Source organism: Sminthopsis crassicaudata, chromosome 1, assembly GCF_048593235.1.
Source record: "Sminthopsis crassicaudata isolate SCR6 chromosome 1, ASM4859323v1, whole genome shotgun sequence".
Taxonomy (NCBI): Eukaryota; Metazoa; Chordata; class Mammalia; order Dasyuromorphia; family Dasyuridae; genus Sminthopsis; species Sminthopsis crassicaudata.
Window position 1 is genome coordinate 741,606,208 of NC_133617.1, and position 23,327 is coordinate 741,629,534.

At 43.6% G+C, this 23,327-nt stretch overlaps 1 protein-coding gene across 10 annotated transcripts; it reads right to left on the bottom strand.

Annotated features, from left to right (window-relative positions):
* Positions 1 to 979: 979 nt before the first annotated feature.
* LOC141552009 (uncharacterized) lies at positions 980 to 15,092 on the bottom strand. 10 transcript variants are annotated; one of them, XM_074284338.1, is made up of 25 exons: positions 10,376 to 15,087; positions 10,190 to 10,276; positions 9,896 to 9,994; positions 9,701 to 9,772; positions 9,504 to 9,605; positions 9,305 to 9,406; positions 9,109 to 9,228; positions 8,916 to 9,017; positions 8,717 to 8,818; positions 8,536 to 8,634; positions 8,340 to 8,441; positions 8,138 to 8,242; positions 7,936 to 8,061; positions 7,734 to 7,859; positions 7,540 to 7,629; positions 7,358 to 7,444; positions 7,162 to 7,251; positions 6,982 to 7,056; positions 6,787 to 6,885; positions 6,593 to 6,712; positions 6,395 to 6,493; positions 6,197 to 6,295; positions 5,999 to 6,118; positions 5,807 to 5,899; positions 980 to 1,918 (listed from the first exon to the last, which is right to left on the bottom strand). In XM_074284338.1, exons 1-25 carry the CDS (start codon positions 14,835 to 14,837, stop codon positions 1,878 to 1,880), a joined length of 6,819 nt encoding a protein of 2,272 aa, XP_074140439.1. In that variant the 5' UTR covers positions 14,838 to 15,087; the 3' UTR covers positions 980 to 1,877. The 10 variants fall into 10 exon arrangements, with proteins under 10 accessions (XP_074140439.1, XP_074140437.1, XP_074140430.1 ...); XM_074284336.1 differs by having other exon boundaries at positions 6,197 to 6,316; XM_074284329.1 differs by having other exon boundaries at positions 6,197 to 6,493; positions 10,376 to 15,088.
* Positions 15,093 to 23,327: the final 8,235 nt, after the last annotated feature.

The window sequence follows — 23,327 nt, forward strand, 5'->3', positions numbered from 1 at the left end:
AGACTTTCTCTTAGTTGTAACCCAGACCTAGTTAAGATGCCATAAGTCATTCCCATCATTATGAAACACGTGGTAAAAATAATAAGCTGAAACACCAGAAATGACTTTAAGAAATTGTTTATATTTATTTTGTAAGGACATTTTAAAACATACAATTTAGACAATTTCTTCTGCAAAAACATTTAGAATAGACAAATTCATACAAATTAAGTGAGAAATTACACAGTGATGTGGCATTTTGAAGAACTTCAAGAAGTCACTTTGAACTTTTACTAGTTAATGTGAGTTATACATATTTTCTCCAAACTGCTAAGCTCTTTTAAGGGAAAAAATGCAAATTTCTTTCCCAGGTGCAAAGAAAAGAGCTGGTATTTTTAATGGCACCAAATTGCTTTCCGTTTGGACATATGTTTTTGTTATTAAATGAATGCACAATGGAACATGTGAGTGTATAACTTCCCTTTCCCCCCAAACCAGATCATAACCAATGATGAATTTCACATGTCAAGGGTCACACAGCTACAAAATATCAGAAGTAGAATTTTAATCTAGGTTTTCCCCAGATCATACTCACCATTAGACACAGTGCTTTTATTTATCATGTCTGTCTTCTGTACAATTAATCAGATCAGATCAATGATTCATATTTTACATATTTCACAGACTGTGCTAGGTGTATTTACTATACATTTTACTCCATAATTCTTCTCCAAGCCTCCGCATAGATCATTACCTGGGTCTAGAATGTGTTTCCTCTTCATTGTTGTCTTTTCAAGTCCTTGGCTCCTGCCAAGGCTGAGTTTAGGATAACTATGATAACTGTACTCATCCCCAGCTTGTTAACTATCTCCACCCCACTTAAGTATATTTATGTGGGTATTTGAATGTAATTTGTATGGTCAAACTCTGGACTTAACTCTCCCAATGGTCCTCAGCATTAGAAGGTTGGGTTCTAAGAGAATGACTTCCTTTATTTCTCCCTGAGAGTTCTAGGGGTACTCTTAAGGGGCAGTAGTGATGACTTAAGCCCCAAATCTCATGTGTTTCCTCCGATGTCAAGTGATCAGTTATTTGTCCTCTAAAAAGTGCAAGTTATTAGTCTTGTTAGTGTTTTCGTTGTTTAGATCGGGTCTGACTCCAACCCCACAAGGACTGTGTTCTTATGGGGTTTTCTCAGAAAAGGTTCTGCAGTAGTATAGTATTGTCTTCTCCAGTGTGTCCTCATTTTGCAGATGAGAAACTGAGGTAAGTAGAGCTTAAATGACTTGCTCAATCTCATAGCCAAAGATCGTCTGATATCTTTCCGCTTCCAAGACCAGTGCTGAATGTGCTTCTCCACCCAGTATCATCCCCCCTCACCCAGATGCTCCTCCTAGTGTCCCCTCACCAGCTGCTCCACCCAGTGTCCCCTCACCAGCTGCTCCACCCAGTGTCCCCTCACCAGCTGCTCCACCCAGCTCCTTGATATATTGATACCATTGATTAGAGCCTCACTAATAATTTAGCCAGTTGAGTTCTGCTAATTGTCAACCAATTAATAGTATTTAGCTTTTACAAAGGGATAGTTGCTGAAAAGGTAAAATTGAAACATCCCTTTGAACCAGGGACGTACTTAACTCTCCACCACCTTGGTCCCCCAAAAGTAGACTCCAGTGCTATAAAATGATTATCCCGAGAGAGTCCGCTTCAAACATGGTGCTACTAGTTGGTGATGTTGCTTTCTTGCCTCTTGCCAGGTCGATTCACTGCCATGTTGGATAGAACAGGTTGCTTCTTGGGGCTGCATTGGCTCCTCCCTCACCTGGTGTGGCTGTAGTGGCTACAACAGGTTCTGCCATAGACTTTCATCAGTAACCCTCCATGTCTCCGCAAATTATTTAAATCTCATCAGGTTGTTCCTTCTCCGGTGCTGCTTCATCTAAGCACAAGAAAGAATAGACAAAATGGACAGAAGAGATATAGGTGACATGTAGCTTAAAGGCCACGTAGTGGGGAAGGTAGAGGTGTTTCCCCACCCATTGTCTTACAGCTTTTTTTCATTCAGACTGTCAAGAAAAAAGGTGAGTTGTCTGGTTAATGCCCAGTGTACACAGGATTCTGGCTTAGCAGCCTATCAAACCTTTCCCCACCACCACTACTTAGTGCATGGACCAGGAACAATCAGAATACCTGTGCATGCTCTGAAATGGAGGGCAGGACCCCTCCACTCCATAACAACACCCACTTCCAAGAGAAGTCTCACCAAATAATCATATGGGTACCCTGTAGGCAGATCCTATTTCAAAAGCTTCTAGGACTGGGCCATCAAGGGCCAGCATCTTGTTAGTAACTAGCTACTTAACTGCACAATTTGTTTCTCCCCAGTAGAATAATCTAGTTAAAGAAAAAATATCGTTTTTGTCTTTATTTCCTTAGTGCCTAATGCACAGGCAATTGCTTAATAAGTACCTGCCAAATGAAGGAAGGAAACATAAGATGAAATTAGTAGTGAAACAATGGAACCCAAATCGTTTCTGCAACCAGAAAATGCAGTATTTAACCCCTATGTCAAAAAATTTATCTTACCATCCATTTGTTATGCAAACAATTTTGATCTTAATTTCCCTGCAGCATAACCAATTCAAAACTTTTGACTTTGCCTTCCTTTGAAGTTGATCTAGTATATCTTCCATACTTCCTTTTTTGGAATTACCATCAAATATTTATCAAGATCTATTCCAGAAGATTCATTACTAAGACCATGAGCAAGTTTCTGAGCAAGTTCATATATTTGTTTCCAATTGCAACTGGAAAACTATAAAGTCAAGTTAGCGTGGTTTTCTGAGCATATGTAGTTCCCGATGATTGATTCAACATACTTCTTCAAGGTTTTATTAATCCTGTGTATATCGTGCCAAACTCCATCTCATTTATGTTCTCTGACATGGGCTCTTTAATACACTTTTCACATTTTTTGAAACCCCCGCTTGCCTAACAATCCATTTTTCTCAGGAGCCGATTCCCACAATGTTCCTCTTTTTTTGGGTCTTGTTTACACGTTCTCTTTTTTGTGGCCCTGAGTGCCATTTTTGGTTATCGTATCTTCAGTGGCACCATTATTTGGGTCATGAATGTTAATTGGCTTTGTTTGTATATTTTTTAAAAAGATCTTCACAGCTTCTCCCGAAGTCTTTCTCTTGACATTCTATACTTGTCATCAACTGTTTCTGCAGTTAATTATTTCTCCAGAATTACCTTATGTTTCTGCTGGCAGTTTCCCAACTTTTTAAAGACATGCTGAAAAAGACTGCTATTTGATTCAGCTGTGCTACTCAGTAAATATACAGAATCTGAGCAATTCTTATAAAATATAAGGATCATTGAAAAATGACAATTCTTTCCAAAATCATTTGTCAAAGAGCCTACCAGTTTAAAATCTTCTTAGGAACAGATGAAGTGTTTAATGGTGATTTTCTGGAGACTGTTCAGTACCTCAACATCAGCTGCATATTGATTTTTGTTTTGTTTGCAGAACTTTCAGGTAAGTAGTGGTCTTGCAAAAAAAACAAAAAACAACAACAACAACAACAACAACAACAAAACAATTCTTGATAGTGCAAAGTTTCATCTGGCAACTCTTCACACTTGCAACCATATTCAATCAACATTTTCATCGCAGCAGTCTGAATGTTAATTCCTCATCAGTAATACTGCCTGCTTTTTTCTGAAGGATAAAACCTAACTGTCAATATGCAGTCTTGATGGACAAAAGATCTTGTGGTGCTTCAGAAGAAAATCACATGAAGCTAGACCTGTCACATGTGCCACTGGGTTAATACAAGAGTTTTATTCCTATCCTCAATGCCTCCCTCGAACACCTCATATTTTTGAATACAACTTTCTATGTCCTTATACTTGAATTTCCTCCAAAGTAGCACTTATCCCTAGATTACAAAGGTTCTTCTGATAATGTTTTGTTCCCAGGTGGCGCTGCCTCTGCAAGGAAAATTAGTAGCCTGCTAAAAGGATGATCTTCTACAGACTCATGCCTGACACTCTTCTTTATACCCAACTGCTTCTGCTAGTCATTCTTCCGGAATGCCTTCTCTTTCCCCTGATGGCCTCTCAAACTTTCAGATTCATGCTCGACAGTCACTTTGCTGTGTTGGTTACCATGTGGATGGAATGAAAGAAGTTGTCAAAAATGACAAGATTCAAATTGTGCTTCCAGATCTCCTAGATGAAAAGCCTGTGATTCCACCTGTGTGGCTGTAATGCTACCTTAGGTTTTCTGCCAAATACTCAATGCCCTCTTAGCTGCATGGTTCTTTTTTTGTTGATGTGGGCAAAAACAACTGACCAATTCACAAGTGGTTTGTTCTATGGCACTTGTATTTAACTGATATTTCAGTAAAGGAGGCAGAATTATTAAGGATCCCAAAAAAGGAATCACTTGCATTTTAGGGACAGAAGATACTGATAAGAAGGTGAGCCAGGCAGAAACATCACTACATCAGCATGATAAATATGTCTAAAGTTCTTTTTGACAATTCTGACATGAACAGGTTTTTGTAATTTTAATAGCCCCATTCACTAGCTCAATCCCTAGATCTGTATTTACTGCCAGCTTAAGCTGTCATCAGATAGACACTACAGCAGCTAACTTCACGAGCCCAGATGACGTTTTGTTTTGCATTTAGTAGCAGCTTTTCAAATGTAGGTGCTGAAAAAGTTTCAGCAAGCCAGCAAGAAGACAGACTTTTGGGGGCAGCTGGAGTCTCCTCCTTTTGATGGTGCTGAGAAATACTCAGCTCTTAAAGAAGAGGCTAGAAGCTGCTGCACCTCATCTCTGCCTGAGAACATCACCTTTCTCTGGGACACACTCAAAGCAAACCTACAGTTAGGACCTCAAGAGGATGCGGCAGATGTGGTGTGGCGCCTGCCATCCTAGTGAGGGATTTCTGGCTAGCTGCAGGCTTATTCTCTCTGAAACCCTATCTTTGGTGACAAGGCAGAGAGGCTTTGGAATGTGTGGTGAGCACAGTCCTATTTAATAACATCTTCATCACTGAAGACCTGTTTGTATTTGGAAGCAAAGCTCATGTCAGAGTATGGAGAGGGTGTGCTGGGAATGGCTCGGCCCACTGAAGTTGAAGACGTTTTGGTTACGATACGCTTACTCTGTGAAGAGATAGAAGATAGTGTTGCTTCAGAACACTGGGAAGGTAGGATCCAAACTGCCTGACAACATTATGGCAATGGCAGGCATTCTCTCTGTGGAAGTCAATCTCACGTCAGAACAGGGAGAAGTGGAGGGACTTGAGGCATGTTCCATGCCCTTGGAGCTCATCCCAATCACTGCAGGTTTGGGCTTTCTGAAAGCAAATCTTCGGTAAGAACACTAAGCAGATGCAGCGTGTGCAGCACTAACCTTACTGTGGGCTAATGTTTTTCTTATTGCAGACCAGCTCGTTGTAGAAGGAAAATGCATGTCAGAAGGGAGCCCATTGAGACTGTTTTGGCTAGGGCACACTTACTCTGTGTGGAAGTAAAGCTTGCATTAGAGCACTGAGGGGACACAAAACCTGAGGCAGGATAACCCTCTCTTGTGTCTGAACATGGAGGGGACATGGTACCTGCCGTAGGAGAGACGTTCTCTGAGAACACTCCCATTCCTACAGGATCACTCTCCATCAAAACAGTTCTTGTCTCTGAACTTGGAGAGGATGCAATATCTATGGCAGGAAACATTCTGAGAACATTCTGGATACTGCAGGCTTACTCTCTGTGGAAGCAAATATTATCTCAAAAACAGAGAAAACAGTACCTGGAATAGGAGATAATCTCTCAGAGAAAACTCCTGCAGGATCATTCTCGGTTAAAGCTGCTCCTGTCTCCGCACAGGAAGGGAATGCCATACCTGTGGAAGGAGACATGCTCTCTGAGAACATTCTGGATACCATAGACCTGCTCTCTGTAGAAGCAAATATTATCTCAAAACATGGAGAAGACACAATACCTGATATAGGAGATAGTCTCTCAGAGAATACTGCCAATCCTGCAGGATCACTTTCTACCAAAACACCTTCTGTCTCCTCACAGGAAGGGAATGCCATACCTGTGGAAGGAGACATGCTCTCTGAGAACATTCTGGATAACACAGACCTGCTCTCTGTAGAAGCAAATATTATCTCAAAACATGGAGAAGACACAATACCTGATATAGGAGATAGTCTCTCAGAGAATACTGCCAATCCTGCAGGATCACTTTCTACCAAAACACCTTCTGTCTCCTCACAGGAAGGGAATGCCATACCTGTGGAAGGAGACATGCTCTCTGAGAACATTCTGGATAACACAGACCTGCTCTCTGTAGAAGCAAATATTATCTCAAAACATGGAGAAGACACAATACCTGATATAGGAGATAGTCTCTCAGAGAATACTGCCAATCCTGCAGGATCACTTTCTACCAAAACACCTTCTGTCTCCTCACAGGAAGGGAATGCCATACCTGTGGAAGGAGACATGCTCTTTGAGAACATTCTGGATACCATAGACTTGCTCTCTGTAGAAGCAAATATTATCTCAAAACATGGAGAAGACACAATACCTGATATAGGAGATAGTCTCTCAGAGAATACTGCCAATCCTGCAGGATCACTTTCTCTGGAAGCAGCTTCAGTCTCCAAACATGAAGGGAATGCCATATCTGTGGAAGAAGACATGCTCTCTGAGAACATTCTGGATACTACAGGCTTGCTCTCTGGAAGCAAATATTATCACAACACCAAGAAAACACAATACCTGCTATGGGAGATAATCTTTCCGTGAATATTCCCATTGCTGGTGCATCCCTCTCTCTGGAAGCAGCTTCAGGCTCTAAACAGGGAGGTAAAGCAATACCTGTGGAAGGAGACATACTCTCTGAGAACATTCTGGATACTATAAACATGCTCTCTGTGGAAGCAAATATTATCAAAACCAGAGAAAACATAATACCTTCTAAAGGAGATAATCTCTCCGTGAATATTTCCATTTTTGGTGGCTCATTCCCACTTGAAGCAGTTTCTCTCTCTGTACATGGAGGGAAGAAGACATGCTCTCTGAGAATATTCTGGATACTACAGGCTTCCTCTTTGTGGAAGCAAATATTATCACAAAACCGAGAAAACACAATACCTTCTATAGGAGATAATCTCCTCATCAGCACTGCCGCTTCCGGAGGCTCGTTGTTTTTTGAAGAAGCTTCTTCCTCAAGATGTGGAGGGCCTGTGATACATGTAGAAGGAGACATGCTCTCTGAGAATATTCTGGATACTACAGGCTTCCTGTCTGTGGAAGCAAATATTATCAAAAAACAAAAAAACCACAATACCTTCTATAGGAGATAATCTCCTCATCAGCAGTCCTATTTCTCTTGAAGAAGCTTCTTCTGCCTCTAAATGTGGAGGGCTGGTGATACCTGTGGAAGGAGACATGCTCTCTGAGAATATTCTGGATACTACAGGTTGCTCTCTGTGCAAGCAAATATCACAGAACATAGAGAAAACACAATACCTTCTATAGGAGATAATCTCCTCATCAGTACTTCCATTCCTGGAAGACTGCCTTCTCTTGCAGAAACTTCTGTCTCTAAATGGGGAGGGCCTGTAATACGTGTGGAAGGAGACATGCTCTCTGAGAATATTATGGATACTACAGGTTGCTCTCTGTGCAAGCAAATATCACAGAACATAGAAAAAACACAATACCTTCTATAGGAGATAATCTCCTCATCAGGACTCTTCCTTCTGCAGCTTCCTTGTCTGCTGAAGAAGCTTTTTCTGCCTCTGAAAGTGGAGGGCTGGTGATGATACCTGTGGAAGGAGACACACTCTCTGAGAACATTCTGGATACTATAGGGTTGCTCTCGGTGGAAGCAACTATTATCACAGAATTGAGAAAACACAATACCTTCTATAGGAGATAATCTCCTCATCAGGACTCTTCCTTCTGCAGCTTCCTTGTCTGCTGAAGAAGCTTTTTCTGCCTCTGAAAGTGGAGGGCTGGTGATGATACCTGTGGAAGGAGACACACTCTCTGAGAACATTCTGGATACTATAGGGTTGCTCTCGGTGGAAGCAACTATTATCACAGAATTGAGAAAACACAATACCTTCTATAGGAGATAATCTCCTCATCAGGACTCTTCCTTCTGCAGCTTCCTTGTCTGCTGAAGAAGCTTTTTCTGCCTCTGAAAGTGGAGGGCTGGTGATGATACCTGTGGAAGGAGACACACTCTCTGAGAACATTCTGGATACTATAGGGTTGCTCTCGGTGGAAGCAACTATTATAACAGAATTGAGAAAACACAATACCTTCTATAGGAGATAACCTCCTCATCAGCACGTTTCTTTCTGAAGCTTCATTCTGGCTTGAAGAAGCTTCTTCCATCTTGGAACGTGACGATCCTATAATACCTGTGGAAGGAGACACACTCTCTGAGAATATTCTGGATACTACAGGTTGGCTCTCTGTGAAAGAAAATATCAAAGAATTGAGAAAACACAATACCTTCTATAGGAGATAACCTCATCAGCACTCCTATTTCAGAAGCTTCTTTCTCTCTCGAAGAAGCTTCTTCTGTCTTCGAATGTGAAGAGCCTGTTATACCTGTGGAAGGAGACACACTCTCTGAGAACACTCTGGATACTACAGGTTTGCTCTCTGTTTGAGAATTGAGAAGACACAATACCTTCTATAGGAGATAACCTCCTCATCAGCAGTCTTCTTTCTGAAGCTTCATTCTGGCTTGAAGAAGCTTCTTCCACCTTTGAATGTGACAGGCCTGTTATACCTGTGGAAGGAGACATGCTCTCTGAGAATATTCTGGATACTAAATATTTGCTTCCACAGAGAGCAAACCTGATCACAGCACTGAGAAAACACAATACCTTCTATAGGAGATAACCTCCTCAACAGCAGTCTTCTTTCTGAAGCTTCATTCTGGCTTGAAGAAGCTTCTTCCACCTTTGAATGTGACAGGCCTGTTATACCTGTGGAAGGAGACACGCTCTCTGAGAATATTCTGGATACTACAAGGTTGCTCTCTGTGGAAACAAATATTATCACAGATTTACACAATACCTTCTATAGGAGAGAATCTCCTCAGCACTCTTATTTCAGGACCTTTCTTCTCTCTTGAAGAAGCTTCTTCCATCCTTGACCGTGAAGGGCTGGTGAAACCTGTGGAAGGAGATATGCTCTCTGAGAATATTCTGGATATTACAGGGTTGCTCTCTGTGGAAACAAGTATTATCACAGAATTGAGAAAACACAATACCTTTTATAGGAGACAATCTCCTCACCAGCACTTCCCTTTCTGAAGGTTCATTCTTTCTTGAAGAAGCTTCTTCCACCTTGGAACGAGCCAATCCTGTAATACCTGTGGAATGAGACACACCCTCTGAGAACTTTCTGGATACTACAGGCTTGCTCTCTGTGGAAGCAAATGTTATCACAGCACTGAGAAAACACAATACCTTCTATAGGAGATAATCTCCTCATCAATACTTCTCTTTCAGAAGCTTCCTTCTTTTTTGAAGAAGCTTCTTCCTTCTTGGCCCGTGAAGGCAATGCAATGCCTGTGGAAGGAGACATGCTCTCTGAGAATATTCTGGATACTATAGCTCTCTGTGGAAGCAAATATCATCATAGAAACATAGAGAAAACAAGATACCTCTTGTGGGAGACAGTCTTTCCGCAAATATCCCCATTCCTGCTGGATTCCTTTCTTCAACAGCTCTTGTCTCTGAACATGAAGGAAATGAGATACCTGTGTCAGGAGACCCCCTCGCTGAGAACATTCTACATACTACAGGTTTATTCTCTGTAGAAGCAAATATTGTCTCAAAACATAGAGAAAATGAGATACCTGTTGTGGGAGACAGTCTCTCTTGGAAGACTCCCATTCTAGCAGTTCCACTTCTTGTCAGAGTAGCTTCTATTGCTGGACATGAAGGAAATGCAATACCTATGGAAGGAGACATGCTCTCTGAGAATACTCCAGTTACTGCAGGATCACTCTCTGTGGAAGCAAAAGTTATCACAAGACGTAGAGAAGATACAATAGGTGAGTCAGGAGAGGTGCTCTATGAGAACACTGGATACTATAGGCTTCCTCCCTGTGGAAGTAAATAATGTCACAAAAAACACAGAGACACAATACCTCTTGTGGGAGATAATCTCTCGGCAAACACGTCAGGTACAGCAGTATCGCTTGCAGATGAAGTGGGATATGGACGGTACATGAAACCTGTGGCAGGAGACACACTCTCTAAGAACATTCTGGATGCTACAAGCTTGCTCCCTGTGGAAGCAAGCATTGTCTCAAAACAGAGAGAGGAGACCATACCTGTCCTAGGTGACAATCGTTCCGAGAATACTCCAGATGCTTCCGGATTGTTCTCTGCAGAGGTAGCTCTTGTCTCAGTAGATGGACGGTACACAAAACCTGTTGCAGGAATCTGTCTTTCTGGAGACAGTCTGCATACTTCAGGATTGTTCTGTGTGGAAGCAGACCTTATGCTAGAAGACTGAGAAGCCAGCATAAGCATGGCAGGATCCACAAGCTCTGATAATAGTCTGGTTACAGTAGAAAGTCTCTCAGAAGCATCAAATCTTGTCTCAGAACTCTGAGAAGAAAAGAGACTTGAGGATGGAGTCAATCCTCCAGTCTCTGTAGCTTTGCTTTCTGTAGAATCAGATGTGGTCTCAAAATAACGAGAAGGCAAGAGGCTTGTAGTAGGGCTTGGGCTCTCTGAGCACAATCTGGTAAATACAGATTTATTTTCGGGAGAGGAAGATCTTGTGTGAGAACACTGAGAGGTAAAGAAACTTGTAGATGGAAGAGAGATGCTTGGTGGCAAAAGTTCTGTTGATGGATATTTGGTTTTAATGTTAAGTTTTGGTTCTGAACACAAAGATGGGACAACACTGATGGAGTGAAACGGTCTGTCTGCAAACAGTTCAGTAACTACCGGCTTCCTTTCAGGGGAAGCACATTCAGTATCAGAGTATTCTGTAGATGAGATGCTGATGGGTGAAGAGAGTCTGATGGATGATCGTTCAATTACAACTGTTTTCCTCTCAGGAGAAGTATATCCAGTCTCCGAACATTCAGTGGATGAAATGCTGATGGGTGAAGATAGTCTCCGGGAGAGCAAGCCAGTTACTACTGGCTTGCTCTCCGGAGACATGCACCTGGCGTCCGAACTTTCGGAAGAAAAGATATTGGGAGGTGGGGAGGTTGTCTCCGAGAACAAGCCAGTTACTACTGGCTTGCTCTCTGGAGATACGCACCGGATGTCCGAACTTTCGGAGGAGAAAATGTTGGGAGGTGGAGATAGAGTCTCAGAGAACATGCCAGTAACTACTGGCTTGTTCTCTGGGGAGGGGCAACGAGTCTCTGAACCCTCAGGGGCCAGGATGCTCGGGGCTGAAAAAAGTGTCTCTGAGAACATCCCACTTCCTGTGGGCTTGTTCTCTGGCGAAGTGCACCTAGACTCAGGGCCCTCAGGGGCCAAAATGCTGGTAGCGGAGAAGAGTGTCTCGGAAAACATCCCACTGACCATGGGTTTGTTTTCTGGAGAACCACAACGAGTATCTAAACCACATTCACTAGACAAAACATCTGGGGCTGGAGACCCTGTTTCTGAGAAGATCCCACTTACTGTGGGCTTGTTCTCAGGAGAAGTACATCTGGACTCTAAACCTTCAGAGGCCAAGATGTTGGTGGCGGACAACAGGGTCTCTGAGAATACACATCTATTATCAGAACACACAGAAGACAACACATTTGAAGACTGACGTACTCGTTCTAACAGTTCGCTGATCACCGGTTTCCTTTCAGGCGAAGAGCCTCCCATATCAGAATATTCGGTGGATGAGATGCTTATAGGTGAAGATGACCGCCTTGGGAAAAGTCCAGTTATTATGGGCTTCCTTTCTGGGGAAGCATCTTCATGGTCTGAATATTCTGTAGATGAAATGCTGATGGGGGGAGAGACCCTCCCAGAGAAGAGTTCTGTTATTACAGGCTTCCTCTCTGGGGAGGCACAGCTGTTTTCGGAACTTTCTGAAGAAAAGCTACTCTCATCTGGAGAGAACCTTTCCAAAAACATTTCTGTTACTACAGGTTTGGTTTCTGGAAAGAAAGTGCTATTTTCAGAACATTCGGAAGACAAGACAATGGTGGTGGGTGAAACTCTCCCTGAGAGTAGTCCAGCTACTACTGGCTTCCTCTCAGGGGAAGAGCAGCTAGATTCTGAACTATCAGAGGACAAGACAATGGTGGTTGGTGACACTCTCTCAGGGAAGAGCCCAGTTACTATGGGCTTCCTCTCTGGGGTAGTGACGTCCGAACACTCCGAAAATGAGTTGCTCATGTCTGGGGAATTTCTTCTGGGGAATATGTCATGTATTATAGGCTTTCTGTCCATGCAAAAATAGCTAGTTTCTGAGCCCTCGGAGGACATACTTATAATTGGAGAGTGTATCTCTGGGAACAAGCCAGTTATTACTGGCTTGCGTTCTGGGGAGGTGCAGCTAGCTTCGGAGTACTCGGTGGAAGAGATGCTGATAGGTGGAGATAGTCTCCCAGGGAGGATTTCACTTACTACAGGTTTCCTCTCTGGGGAAGCATCTCCAGTATCAGAATACTCAGTGGATGAGATGCTTATGGGGGGGGATAATCTATCAGGGATGATTCTGACTACTACCGGTTTGATGTCAGGAGAATCACATTCGGTGTCGGGACATTCAGCAGATGAGGCATCTGGGGCCAGAGATCCCGTCTCTGAGACCACTCCAGTTACTACTGGCTTGGTCTCGGGAGAAAGGCGTCCAGCCTCAGGACATTCAGTAGAGGAAACACTTGGTTTTGGTGAGCCCGGCCTGGAGCTCGCTCCACTTACAACAGGTGTCTCTTCCAGAGTGCTGGTCTCCTCAGCACGTTTCTCAGCCGGGACTCCTAGGGCTAGAGACACGGGCTCTGAGAGCACTTCGCCTACTATAGGCTTGCTCTTCACTGAAGTACCTCTAGCCTCAGAACATTCAGCAGTCACAACAACTAGGGATGTAGGGCCGGTCTCTGAGAGCTTTCCACCTACTATAGGCTTGCTCTCAGGGGAAGTACACCTCGTCTCTGAATCCTCAGAGGCCAAGATGCTGGAGGTCGGAGACACGGCCTCTGAGATCACAGCGCCTACCAAGGGCTTGCTCTCAGGGGTGATACACCTGGTCTCCGAATCTTCTGAGGCCAAAATACTCGAGGTTGGAGATAATGCCTCTGAGAGCAAGCCACTTACTACTGGCTTGCTCCCAGGGGAAGGACATCTAACCTCAGAAACCTCAGAAGATGAGGCGCTGGGGACAGGAGGGATTGTCTCTGATAACATTTCTGTTACCACAGATTTGCTTTGGGGGGAAATAATACACTTAGTTTCATGACGCGGGGCAGACGACGAGACATCAGGGGATGAGGCCGCCGCCTCTGACAACATTTCGGTTACTACAGGCTTCCCCTCGGGGGAAACGCTTCTAGTTTCCAAACACGCATCAGACAAAACCTCGGGGGCTGCGGACCCTCTCTCTAACAACACTTCAGGCACCACAGCCTCTCCTTTGGGGGAACCAGGAACAATTTGGGGGCATGGAGAACCAGGCACAGTTTTGGGACACGGGGAATCCGGCGCAGTTTTGGGACACGGGGAACCCGGCGCAGTTTTGGGACACGGGGAACCCGGCGCAGTTTTGGGACACGGGGAACCAGGCGCAGTTTGGGGGCACGGGGAACCAGGCGCAGTTTGGGGACACGGGGAACCAGGAGCACTCTGGGGACATGGGGAACAAGGAGCACTTTGGGGACATGGGGAACAAGGAGCAGTTTTGGGACGCGGGGAACCAAGAGCAGTTTTGGGGCGTGGGGAAGACAAAACACTCATGGGAGGGAGGACCTTTTCCAATAACACTTTGGCCGATACACCCTTGTCATCTGAGGAAACGCTAGTTTCCGAAAGCTCAGAGGACGCGGTTTTTGTGTCGGGAGACGCGCGGTCCGCGCCGACCGCGCCGACACTCGCTACTGGAGCCTCGTCCTCAGTCAAAGCCGGTTTTGAGTCGGGCCGCTTAGAATCCGAGTTACCCTCGCCAGGAGCCTCGCTCTCTGACTTCACGCCCTTTCCCGCAAGCTCGCTTTTGGTGGAAACGGCCCCGGCATCGGTTTCCACACTCTCTCCTACCACTGCAGTCGCCACCGGCTCGGAAGCGAGTCCTTTGTCGGATGGCTCGGCCGACACGCGATCCGTGTCAGTATCCCCGCTCTCGGAAACTACATCGGTAACTTTACGCATGCTCTCTGTCGAAACACATTCGGTTTCAGCACCCTGAGTAGACGAGGTACTTGTAGCGCTAGCCCCGGGAACTGCTAACATCTTCGGCGCCGCGAGCTTGGGCTTGGTTACAGCTAATCCCGCTTGAGAACTCTCAGCCCTCTCCTCCTGGTCACCCAAACTGATGTGCACAAATTTATTTTTGCTCTCTACCGGCCAGCGGATAGACTGCGCTGCCGAGGCTCCCCGCTCCACTCCAGTGCCCGCTTTATCTTTCTTTTCCTCCTCTTTCTTACTCTCCTCACTACCTGACCCAGTCTCGGGCTGCTTCTCCGACCTAGGGACAACTTTCCTTTTGGAAGCGCTCAGCCCAGCCTGCGGAGAGAGGGGACGCTTCTGGGCTCGGGAGGGCTCGGGCTGGAGCCGCTGCTGGGAAGACATCTCCTCTAGATGCATGCCTTCCACCATCTGGAGGAGTTTCTCCATGGCTCGCGGATCTGTACTTACAACCAAAGAAGACCGGGGTGGAACAGCTGAGCGAACGCCCGCGGCTGCTGGAGACTTACAGGTGCCGGCAGATGGATTCCGGTCCGAGGTCCAGAAGCCAGCGCAGCCCAAGATGCGTCTAAGTGCTGAGGAGCTCAGTCTCTGAACCTAGCATCCAGCAGCAGATGAATTCCAGCAAGAGCTCCAACATCCAGCGCAGCCACTGGTGGTTGGGAGGCGGCTCCGCCCAGTTCAGCAAAGACGCAGCTGCTCTGAGGTGGGGGGGAGTGGGGCGCAACCAAATGGCCGACCGACCCCCACTGCAGACCTCTCTCTCTCGCCTACAGAGCCCAACCACCTTACTGAGACGGGGGTGGCGCATCGCCAGCCCAGCCCCCTCCCTGGCGGACACCTGACACTGGGGCCGCTCTCGAGCCTCGAGATCTCGCTCCTTGGGACCTCCGGTGAGATCCTGGGCGATGCTTCCCAATCACTCGCATGGTTTTATAGTGCACACAGTGTCCTTTGAAATGGCACCTTCCTGCCTCTTCGGAATATGCTCGAAGCACTTGGTGAGGGAGAGGCAGAAAAGGAGCCCAAGCACGGCGCCTAAGGGGTTTGCCCCGAGCTTTTAGCTTGGGAGTCGGGAGCCCGGAACCCTGGGTTCGAATCCCGACTGCCAATTTCTAGAAGGGACAGGTCATTTTTCCTCGGCTTTTCAGAGAAGGCTTGGGGACAACCGATGATCTCTAAAGGCCATTCCACTTCGAAAAAGGTGTTCCCACAAGTAGAACTGAAGGGGCTCTGACGGCCAGTTTCAAAGTCCGCTAAGCGTTAAGTTACAGTTCTTGAATCGAGGGAAACCATTTCACCATGGGCCCCTTCCGAGCTTCCCAGGTTTTTTCTATTTGACTCCTTTCCACCCATAAGTGCGGACCACTTTTCCCTCCTCACCTTTGCTTCCTGACTTCTTCCAAGACTCAGAACAATCAAGATCCACTTCCTAGAAGCCTTTCCAGTCCCACTTCTCCCCCAACACTCAGTACCTTCCCTCTGCAATTCCATCCTAATTATCTTGCATATGCATAGGCTGTTTATCTCATTATCCCAAGGAAGTCTCCTCCTTTGGATGGTGAATTCCTTGAGGGCAGAGGCTTTTGACCTTCTTTGTATCCCCTAAGCGAAGAACTGTGCCCGGTGACCATGAGACGCATAATAAAGACTCACTGATTTAAGTTGTCACCATTAACCCTAATTCTTATGGTTGGAATGTTAAAAGTAAAACAGGTAAAGGAGAAAAGAAAAATATTATATAACTAGAAGTTATTAGAACCTTTCTTTTCAGAAAAATTTTCATCCCACTACATCATTTCGCCCTACCTGCTGCAGACATGCCCCAGAGGGAGCTGGGTGGCCCGGTAGCTAGAGGGCTAGACCTGGAGTCAGGACAAGGAATTAAAATCCGATTTGGAACACTTACTATCTGTGTGACCCTGAGCAAAGTACTCGATCTCAGTTTCCTCACCTGTAAAATGGAAAAAGAAAAAGAAAAATGGGACCTATTTCCCAAGGTCATTATCAAGATCAAAGGAGAGAATATTTCTAAAGCATTCACCACATATCCCTTTAAGTGCTTAATAAGTGACAAATAATCATGGTACCACACTAAGCAGCGTCTGGCACATAGTAAGGACCATACATGTTAGCTATTATTATTACTATTATTGTCCCTTCAATTATATTCAGGAACATTCAAACTCTGTTAAAGTAGGCGTTTCCAATCCTCCTTAATCCCAATGCCTTCTAAGATTTTAGAAATGCATACATATTCACATGTGTGTATACACATACATACAGTGTTTGTATGTTATTTCCTCCACTGTAAGCCCCTCAAGAACAAAGACTTTTTTTCTTCTTCTTCTTTTTATGGTGGAGGGCCTTTCTTTATATTTCCTGTGCTTAGCAGAGTGTCTGGCATATAGTGGGTGCTTGTTCAATTGACTTGAATGAGGATTATAGACAATATCCAGGAATTCAGGGCATGTGATAGACTGGACATTTAAAAGGGAGAAGTTCTTATGTTATTTGTTATCATTCAACTAAGATTAATTTTCAGGATCTGGAGAATCATTCGTGGTCTAGGCTGAAAGATATCTGTCCCACTTAAGGAACATCAAACAGGCCAGTTTATTCAATACTGCTATTACAAAAACAAGGTGCTAATCAGTTCATGAGACAACATGGGAGTGATTCTGTTCTCCCCCATCCAAGCTCCCCTCTTTTTTCCATTTAACCCTTACTCTGCCCGTCTTTTCAGAGAAGACATTGTTCAAAATGTGAAGTCAATACTCAAATACGGACAACATAAATGTGATCAGGTACCCTGCCGATTACCATTTTGGCTCAGTTTTTAGAAACCTGTATTTCTTCATGAGGGAAATTTCCAAAATTCCCTCACTGCTGGGCTCAGGAATCCTGGACAGAAAAATTAAAGTGGGGGTGGAGGTGGGGCAGGAAAAAGAGGGTAGCAGACAGGAAAGGACCCCATGAAGATTTCATAAAGCTCCTCTATTGGGATTTCAGAAATTGCTTCCTTACTCGCCTTTGGACTTGTGAAGGGGATGTTGTCAGCAATCATTTTAGGTCTAGATGGCACTAAAGAGACAGGTGGAGCCCTAGCAATCCCACATCAGTGCCCAAAGGAACAATGTTGAATTGAGGAAAAGAAGTGGACAGATTCAGTTTTCATAACAAAGAAGCCCCCACCTCCCCCCCCCCAGCTCCCCATCCATAAGATTTAATCAGAAAAATGCTTCGGAAAGAGCCGCATTCCTTATTCATTGTAGACACATAAAAATCCTGAAACCCCCTGCCCCCAACCCAAGAAGGGGCCACTAGTGCTTTCCAGTTTCCAAAACCTTCCCTTCCCTCACCTTTACCCTTTTCCTTTCTTCTTCAGGGAGGGCCCACTGCTGTGGTGACTTAATGAATGTGGAGACAGTGTAAAGGAGTGGAGATGGGAGGAGAGGAGGAAAAGGAGAGAAGAGAATGAGAGAGAGAAGGTGGGAAGCTTCCCAGGTGCTAGCGTTATAAGTGTGAGTATACCTGTGAGATTACTTTTTCTTGCCACAAGATAGAGTTTGATTAGCACAGGAACAGCGCTATCTCAGTTGGAGAGCATCTCAGAGGTCGTCTAGTTCAACCCACATCTGAGCAAATAACATACCAGACCTGGGGTCATTCTTTGCCTCCAAACTTGGAGGATTCTCTCTCCTCCTCCCTCCCCTTCTCCAGCCACTTATTTCACTTTGAGTAACTCTCATTGTTAGTTTCCCCCCAGATTCAACCCGAATATGCCTTCTGACCACTTCTGTCCCTTCTTTGCTCCCAGTTCTAGTTTTCTATTTTGATCTTATTTAGACACTATTTCTTTGAAAACAGGAGTTAAGAAGGAATTAATATGTTGGAGGGTTTTTGTTTTTGTTTTTTGAACATCCAGGTCACAAAGTTGATTTATTTTTAGCTTTAATGAAATTTCTTAAGTCTTTTTTTTTTTTTCATTTTGTTTTGTCAGATCTCCTAAATCTTCCACTAGCTCAAATAAAATTTTAAACTTAGGTTTACAATTGGATATTTCATCCTACTACTATACTTTTGGGGGTTAAACTCAGCCTTTTATTTGAGCATATTCAAACCTGTTTGGATCTTGATTCTGATTTATCCCTGCTTGCTTCATGTTATCCACAAATTTGGTAAGGATGCCATCTCTATATTTGAGCCCTCATAGAATATAAACTTCTTAAGAGCAAAGATCGGTTTGAGTTCATTTTCTTATTGCCGGGAATCCAGTAGGATGAATTAATGCTAGTTGAATGAATGAATATGAATGAATAAGTGAATGAATGCAAGTCATTGACAAAAATGCAGAATAAGAACTCCACCAGGGTACCCCCTCCAGGATGACAATAACTTCCACAATCTGAGGAGGCCCTTTTGTTTGGCACACATTTGTCTACAAGTACGCCTAGACTTTCTTGGAAGCTCGGGTAAATGCCTCCATAAAAATCCAGATCTGCTTTGTCTGTGGCTTTTTTCCAATCCGGTTAATCTAGTCCAATGCAGGGATGAGGTAGTGGCCCTTGTCACTTGCACAAACATTGAAGTGCTTTTTTTTATATTCCAAGAATTATTGGAAGCACAAAGAGGAATGAGGACTCCTGTGCTGAGACTCCAGGAGAGGAAATGGATGTTTCCCCCGTCTTCCCCCCCCCCCCATCAGTATAATACAAAAGGAAATGCTGGGGGTTATCTGAGAGCTGAACTGGACCTGCAGCTTCACATGCACCTGGGTTCACTTTAACATAATTTATTCCATCCCAAATGATTAAAATATTAGTAAGCTGCTTGTTCCATTAGGCATCATCACTTTTTTAATTGAATGTTTTTATTGATACTTGTTTTTTATATCACTGTCACTTTCCAATAAATCCTAGTTCCTATATAGAATTCTGTCTTGTGAAAAAGATCAATTGTGAACAAAGTATGCTTAACTAGAGAACTATCAATGGAGAAGAAGAGAAATGCAAAAGGGACAAAAGGCATCAATAAAATGTTTTCAAAAAACAGTTAAGGGAGATAAATCCACAAATTGGTTGTATCTGGTAAGCTATGCAGAATTCTACTGATAGACAGTCCATAGCTTCTCTTTCAAGAGAAAGAAAATTATGTCTCAACATCAGCCTCCCAGAATCAAGACCAGTCATTCATTATATTAATATGAATTCTGATATTGTGGGAGTTTTCCTTTACATATACATTTTGTTCTCAATTCTAATTTTTTTCACTTTACTTCAGTTCACATCTTTCCCTGTTTCTTTGAGTTCCTCATATTCATTGTTTCTTTTGTGCCATAATATGATTTCTTTCCTTTTTTATTAGGAACCTGATAAATATAAAACATGATTCTTTCCTTAAATAAGGAATAGTTTGTCGATGATACCATACACCTGCATTGTTTATGGCTTGTTTTATTTAATGTACATGTAATGTTTAATATGTTAAGTCCAATTCTCTCCTGCTTTCCCTGTGCCCTTTTGAACTACTTTCTATCTTTTTTAATTAAGTAGATTTCTATTGGTACCTTTTGTTTTTACATCACCTAGATTTCTCCCCATCCTTCCTCCCTTCTCTTCTAGAAAGCCATACATATAACAAAGAATGCTTCTAAAAAGAGGAAAAAAAAAACACAATATGCCTAATATGACATACTATACCATAATATGACAATATGACATATGATCCACACTTGTGGATCTTTTATGTATTTTTTAAATGTTTTACTCAAGCTCCATTTTTCTTCTTTTTTTTCTTGATACAATTATTCCCATTCCTTCCACAACTCCCTGCCTAATAAATAAAACCCCCAAGCCTATAAGAAGAAATCAGAATCAAGCAAAACAAATTCACATACTGACACTGTCTGTAGAAATATATGTCTCATTCTGTACCCCTAATCTGCCACATCTCTCCCATGATTTGAGAACTATATTTTTCATCAGCTTTTTGAAGTCATGATTGGTCATTGCATTGATGAGAGCTGTCTTTTCACGATCATCACATAAATTGTTCTCCAAATTCAATTCATTGGAGTCTTCCCAGCTCGGCTCAAATCTGTCCATTTCTTGGTGTGATAATATTCCATTAAATCCACTAGTCATAATTTGGACAGCCATTCCCTATTTGATGGCTACCTATTTTGTTCCTGACTTTTTTGCTTTAGAAAGTGCTGATGTGAATATTTTGGCATATTGTGGGATATATGCTCAGCAGTGGTAATGCTAGATCTAGAGATATGAACAATCTAGCAGCTTTTTGAATTTCCAAATTGTTTTTCCAAATGGTTAAATCAGTTCACCACCAATGAATCCACTAATGGTGGATTACAAGAACAATCACTTTTTGATAGGTTACTTAACTCTTTTCAGGACTAGTGTTGGGGATGGGAGAATAAAATAGGAGTGTACAGAACATTTATATCATATGTTGAAACAAAATCAATAAAAAAATTTAATAGTTCATTTCAAATTCTTGCCAGGCATCAATAAACCTCCACCTCACGGGTTTATGGTTTCCAGAATCCATTTAACAATTAGGATATTTGCCCAAAGTAGCAATGAATGTCTAAATCAAGATTCACACTCAGGCCTTTCTGATTCAACTTTACAAGTCTGATGAAATTGATATTATTCTCAATTCAAGCATTGTTCTGCTTCAGAAAGAAATGTCTAAACTGAGAATCCCTTCCTGCTCCCAGACATTTCGCTTTAACACAAGACATTTTGAAATGATATTTATAGGATTCCTGAAGTAGGATAATTTTCAATATGATCAAACATAGGTACACAACTCAGGGTATGATTAAAGTTAACATTTTGCTTCATCAATTCAGAACAAGGGTCACTTAATCTTGGAGAATCATAAATTTTGTGGTTTCAAGAAAAGGATTCTTCAAGATTATAATTATTATTCTGAACTAGTGAAGCAAAATGTTAATTTTTTAGACTGCCTTCATGTCTAAATGCTCCTTAAAACTCTTGTTGATTGACATCTGATGAATTCACACTGTCCTCCGCCTTTGCTTAAAGGCTTTTGATGAGGAAGGTATAGTATCTGAAAATAATATTTTCCCTAACCTTGACCTGAAATGTGTTTCTCTGCAATTTCGATCCCTTCAAGTGATCTAGGACAAATAGAACAAGGTGAATCTCCATGACAGAAGTTTGGGGAATCTTCACAAAACAATTGTGGGACCCCTAATCTCTAGTCACCTGGAACACTTAACCTCTTCCTTTTTTCCCCCTCAATCTAACTCTTAGAATGACAAACATTAGGCCAGTGTTTGGAGGAATATACAAGTGAGTATGGAGTGAGGGCCGGGAAAAGAGAGCTATCATGTTTCAGATTAAGAATATCTCTGATCTTTAAATAAAATACTTTCAGGTGGTTTGGCTTTATTCGCATATTATTACCCTCACTTAGATAGGTTATCTAAACTAATTCAACTTGACCACTCTTAATTGCTAGACTCCACCTTAACCTTGAACAAAGTGGGGGAAAAACAGTCCCCCAGGAGATGATTTCACTTGCATTTGCCCCTTTTGTAACTTGTTGGCCTATAGAAAAAACACGTATTTTTTTGAATTGACACCTTTACCTAATCTAGTTAGAATTTCCTATTTTGGAGACTGGAGTGATCAAGGAACAAAATGTGCCTTAGGGTGAGAATGATGACTTTTTTTTTTTTTTTTTAAATATCCAAGTCCAAATGGTTTATAGCTCAACATATGTATAAAGCATTTGCTTTTGAGCAATGGAGAGCCAGTTTTCCCTTCCAACCTCTAGTTTCCATCACCAAGATCAATTCAGGAACGTTATGGAAATAGCAATCTAAGGAAATGTGCCTGTAGCGCCATTGGAAAATAGAATGAGATCATCTGGACTTTAGAGGAGAGAGGATAAAAAACATAGCTCCCTCCTTCCCTGTAAACACCTCACAAGGAGACCAAAAAAAAGGAAATGGCCAAAAGCAAGCAGGGGATTAATACTCATCGACACCCCTCCCCCAATCCCATTTTCTAAATTGGGCAGACTATGAGGCTAAAGGTTATTTGAAATCAATGTCCATTTACTACTTTCCCACCTGTTCCACCTCAGAACAAAGTTAGCTCCCCGAGGCAGAAACTGCTGCTTCTCCGGCAACCAGGATGTGCTTAAGTGTGCACACTTGCTGCATTAAAGCTGTAGAAGAAGCCACCAGGGACAGAACAAAGCCTGAGCAGCCCCAGAAGTTCTCGAAGTCTGTGTGAATGGAAGCAGTGTGTGTCACAACAGTGTGGAGGTTCATCTGAAAGAATAAAAGGTCCGGAATCCCATTATAGAAAAAAAGTGGAAGGGGGAGGGGCAGATGGAGCGCAGGGGATACAGACCGAACCAAGACCCCAGGTACTGGGGTGGGCAAACGCTTCTGAGCAAGGCGGAAAGCCGTTGGGGAGAATCAGGTATAGACCGCACACGCCAGAGAAGCTCCCCGCTCACTTTCCCGTCAGCGGCCAGATTTTTGCCTTTCCACTTCCTGAGCCAGCGACCTCTCCCCTTAGGCCGCCTCGCTCGGGGCTCGCCCCATAGCCGAGGTCCGTGGCGAAGCAAGGCCCCTGCCCACGTGCAAGTGCTCAATCGCTTACTGCATTGCTGCTGAGGCCTGTTACCTGCAGTCCCCAGCGCCGCTGGCCCATTGCAACGGCGTCCCGGTCCGGCCTCCGCTCCTTCCTCCCCCAGGCCGTTCTACCGCCCTGCCCCTCCCCCCTGCCCCCCTCAATTAAAGTCCAGCCGCTTCCTATTGCCCGAGATTCAAACACCTGGGGAGCCCGGGCAACATTCCCTCTCCCGCCCCCACCGAGGCCGCCTTAATCCCCGCACTATTTCTCGCTGTCT

What these genes read in the sequence shown, in the direction of transcription:
- LOC141552009 (XM_074284329.1), bottom strand. Translation starts at nt 14,837, where the DNA reads ATGGAGAAACTCCTCCAGATGGTGGAAGGCATGCATCTAGAGGAGATG. An exon ending in GAGATTATCTCCTATAGAAG is followed by an intron (nt 7,252 to 7,357) that starts GTATTGTGGTTT and finishes CATGTATCACAG; the next exon opens with GCCCTCCACATCTTGAGGAA. An exon ending in GAGACTATCTCCTATATCAG is followed by an intron (nt 5,900 to 5,998) that starts GTATTGTGTCTT and finishes CTCCTTCCACAG; the next exon opens with GTATGGCATTCCCTTCCTGT.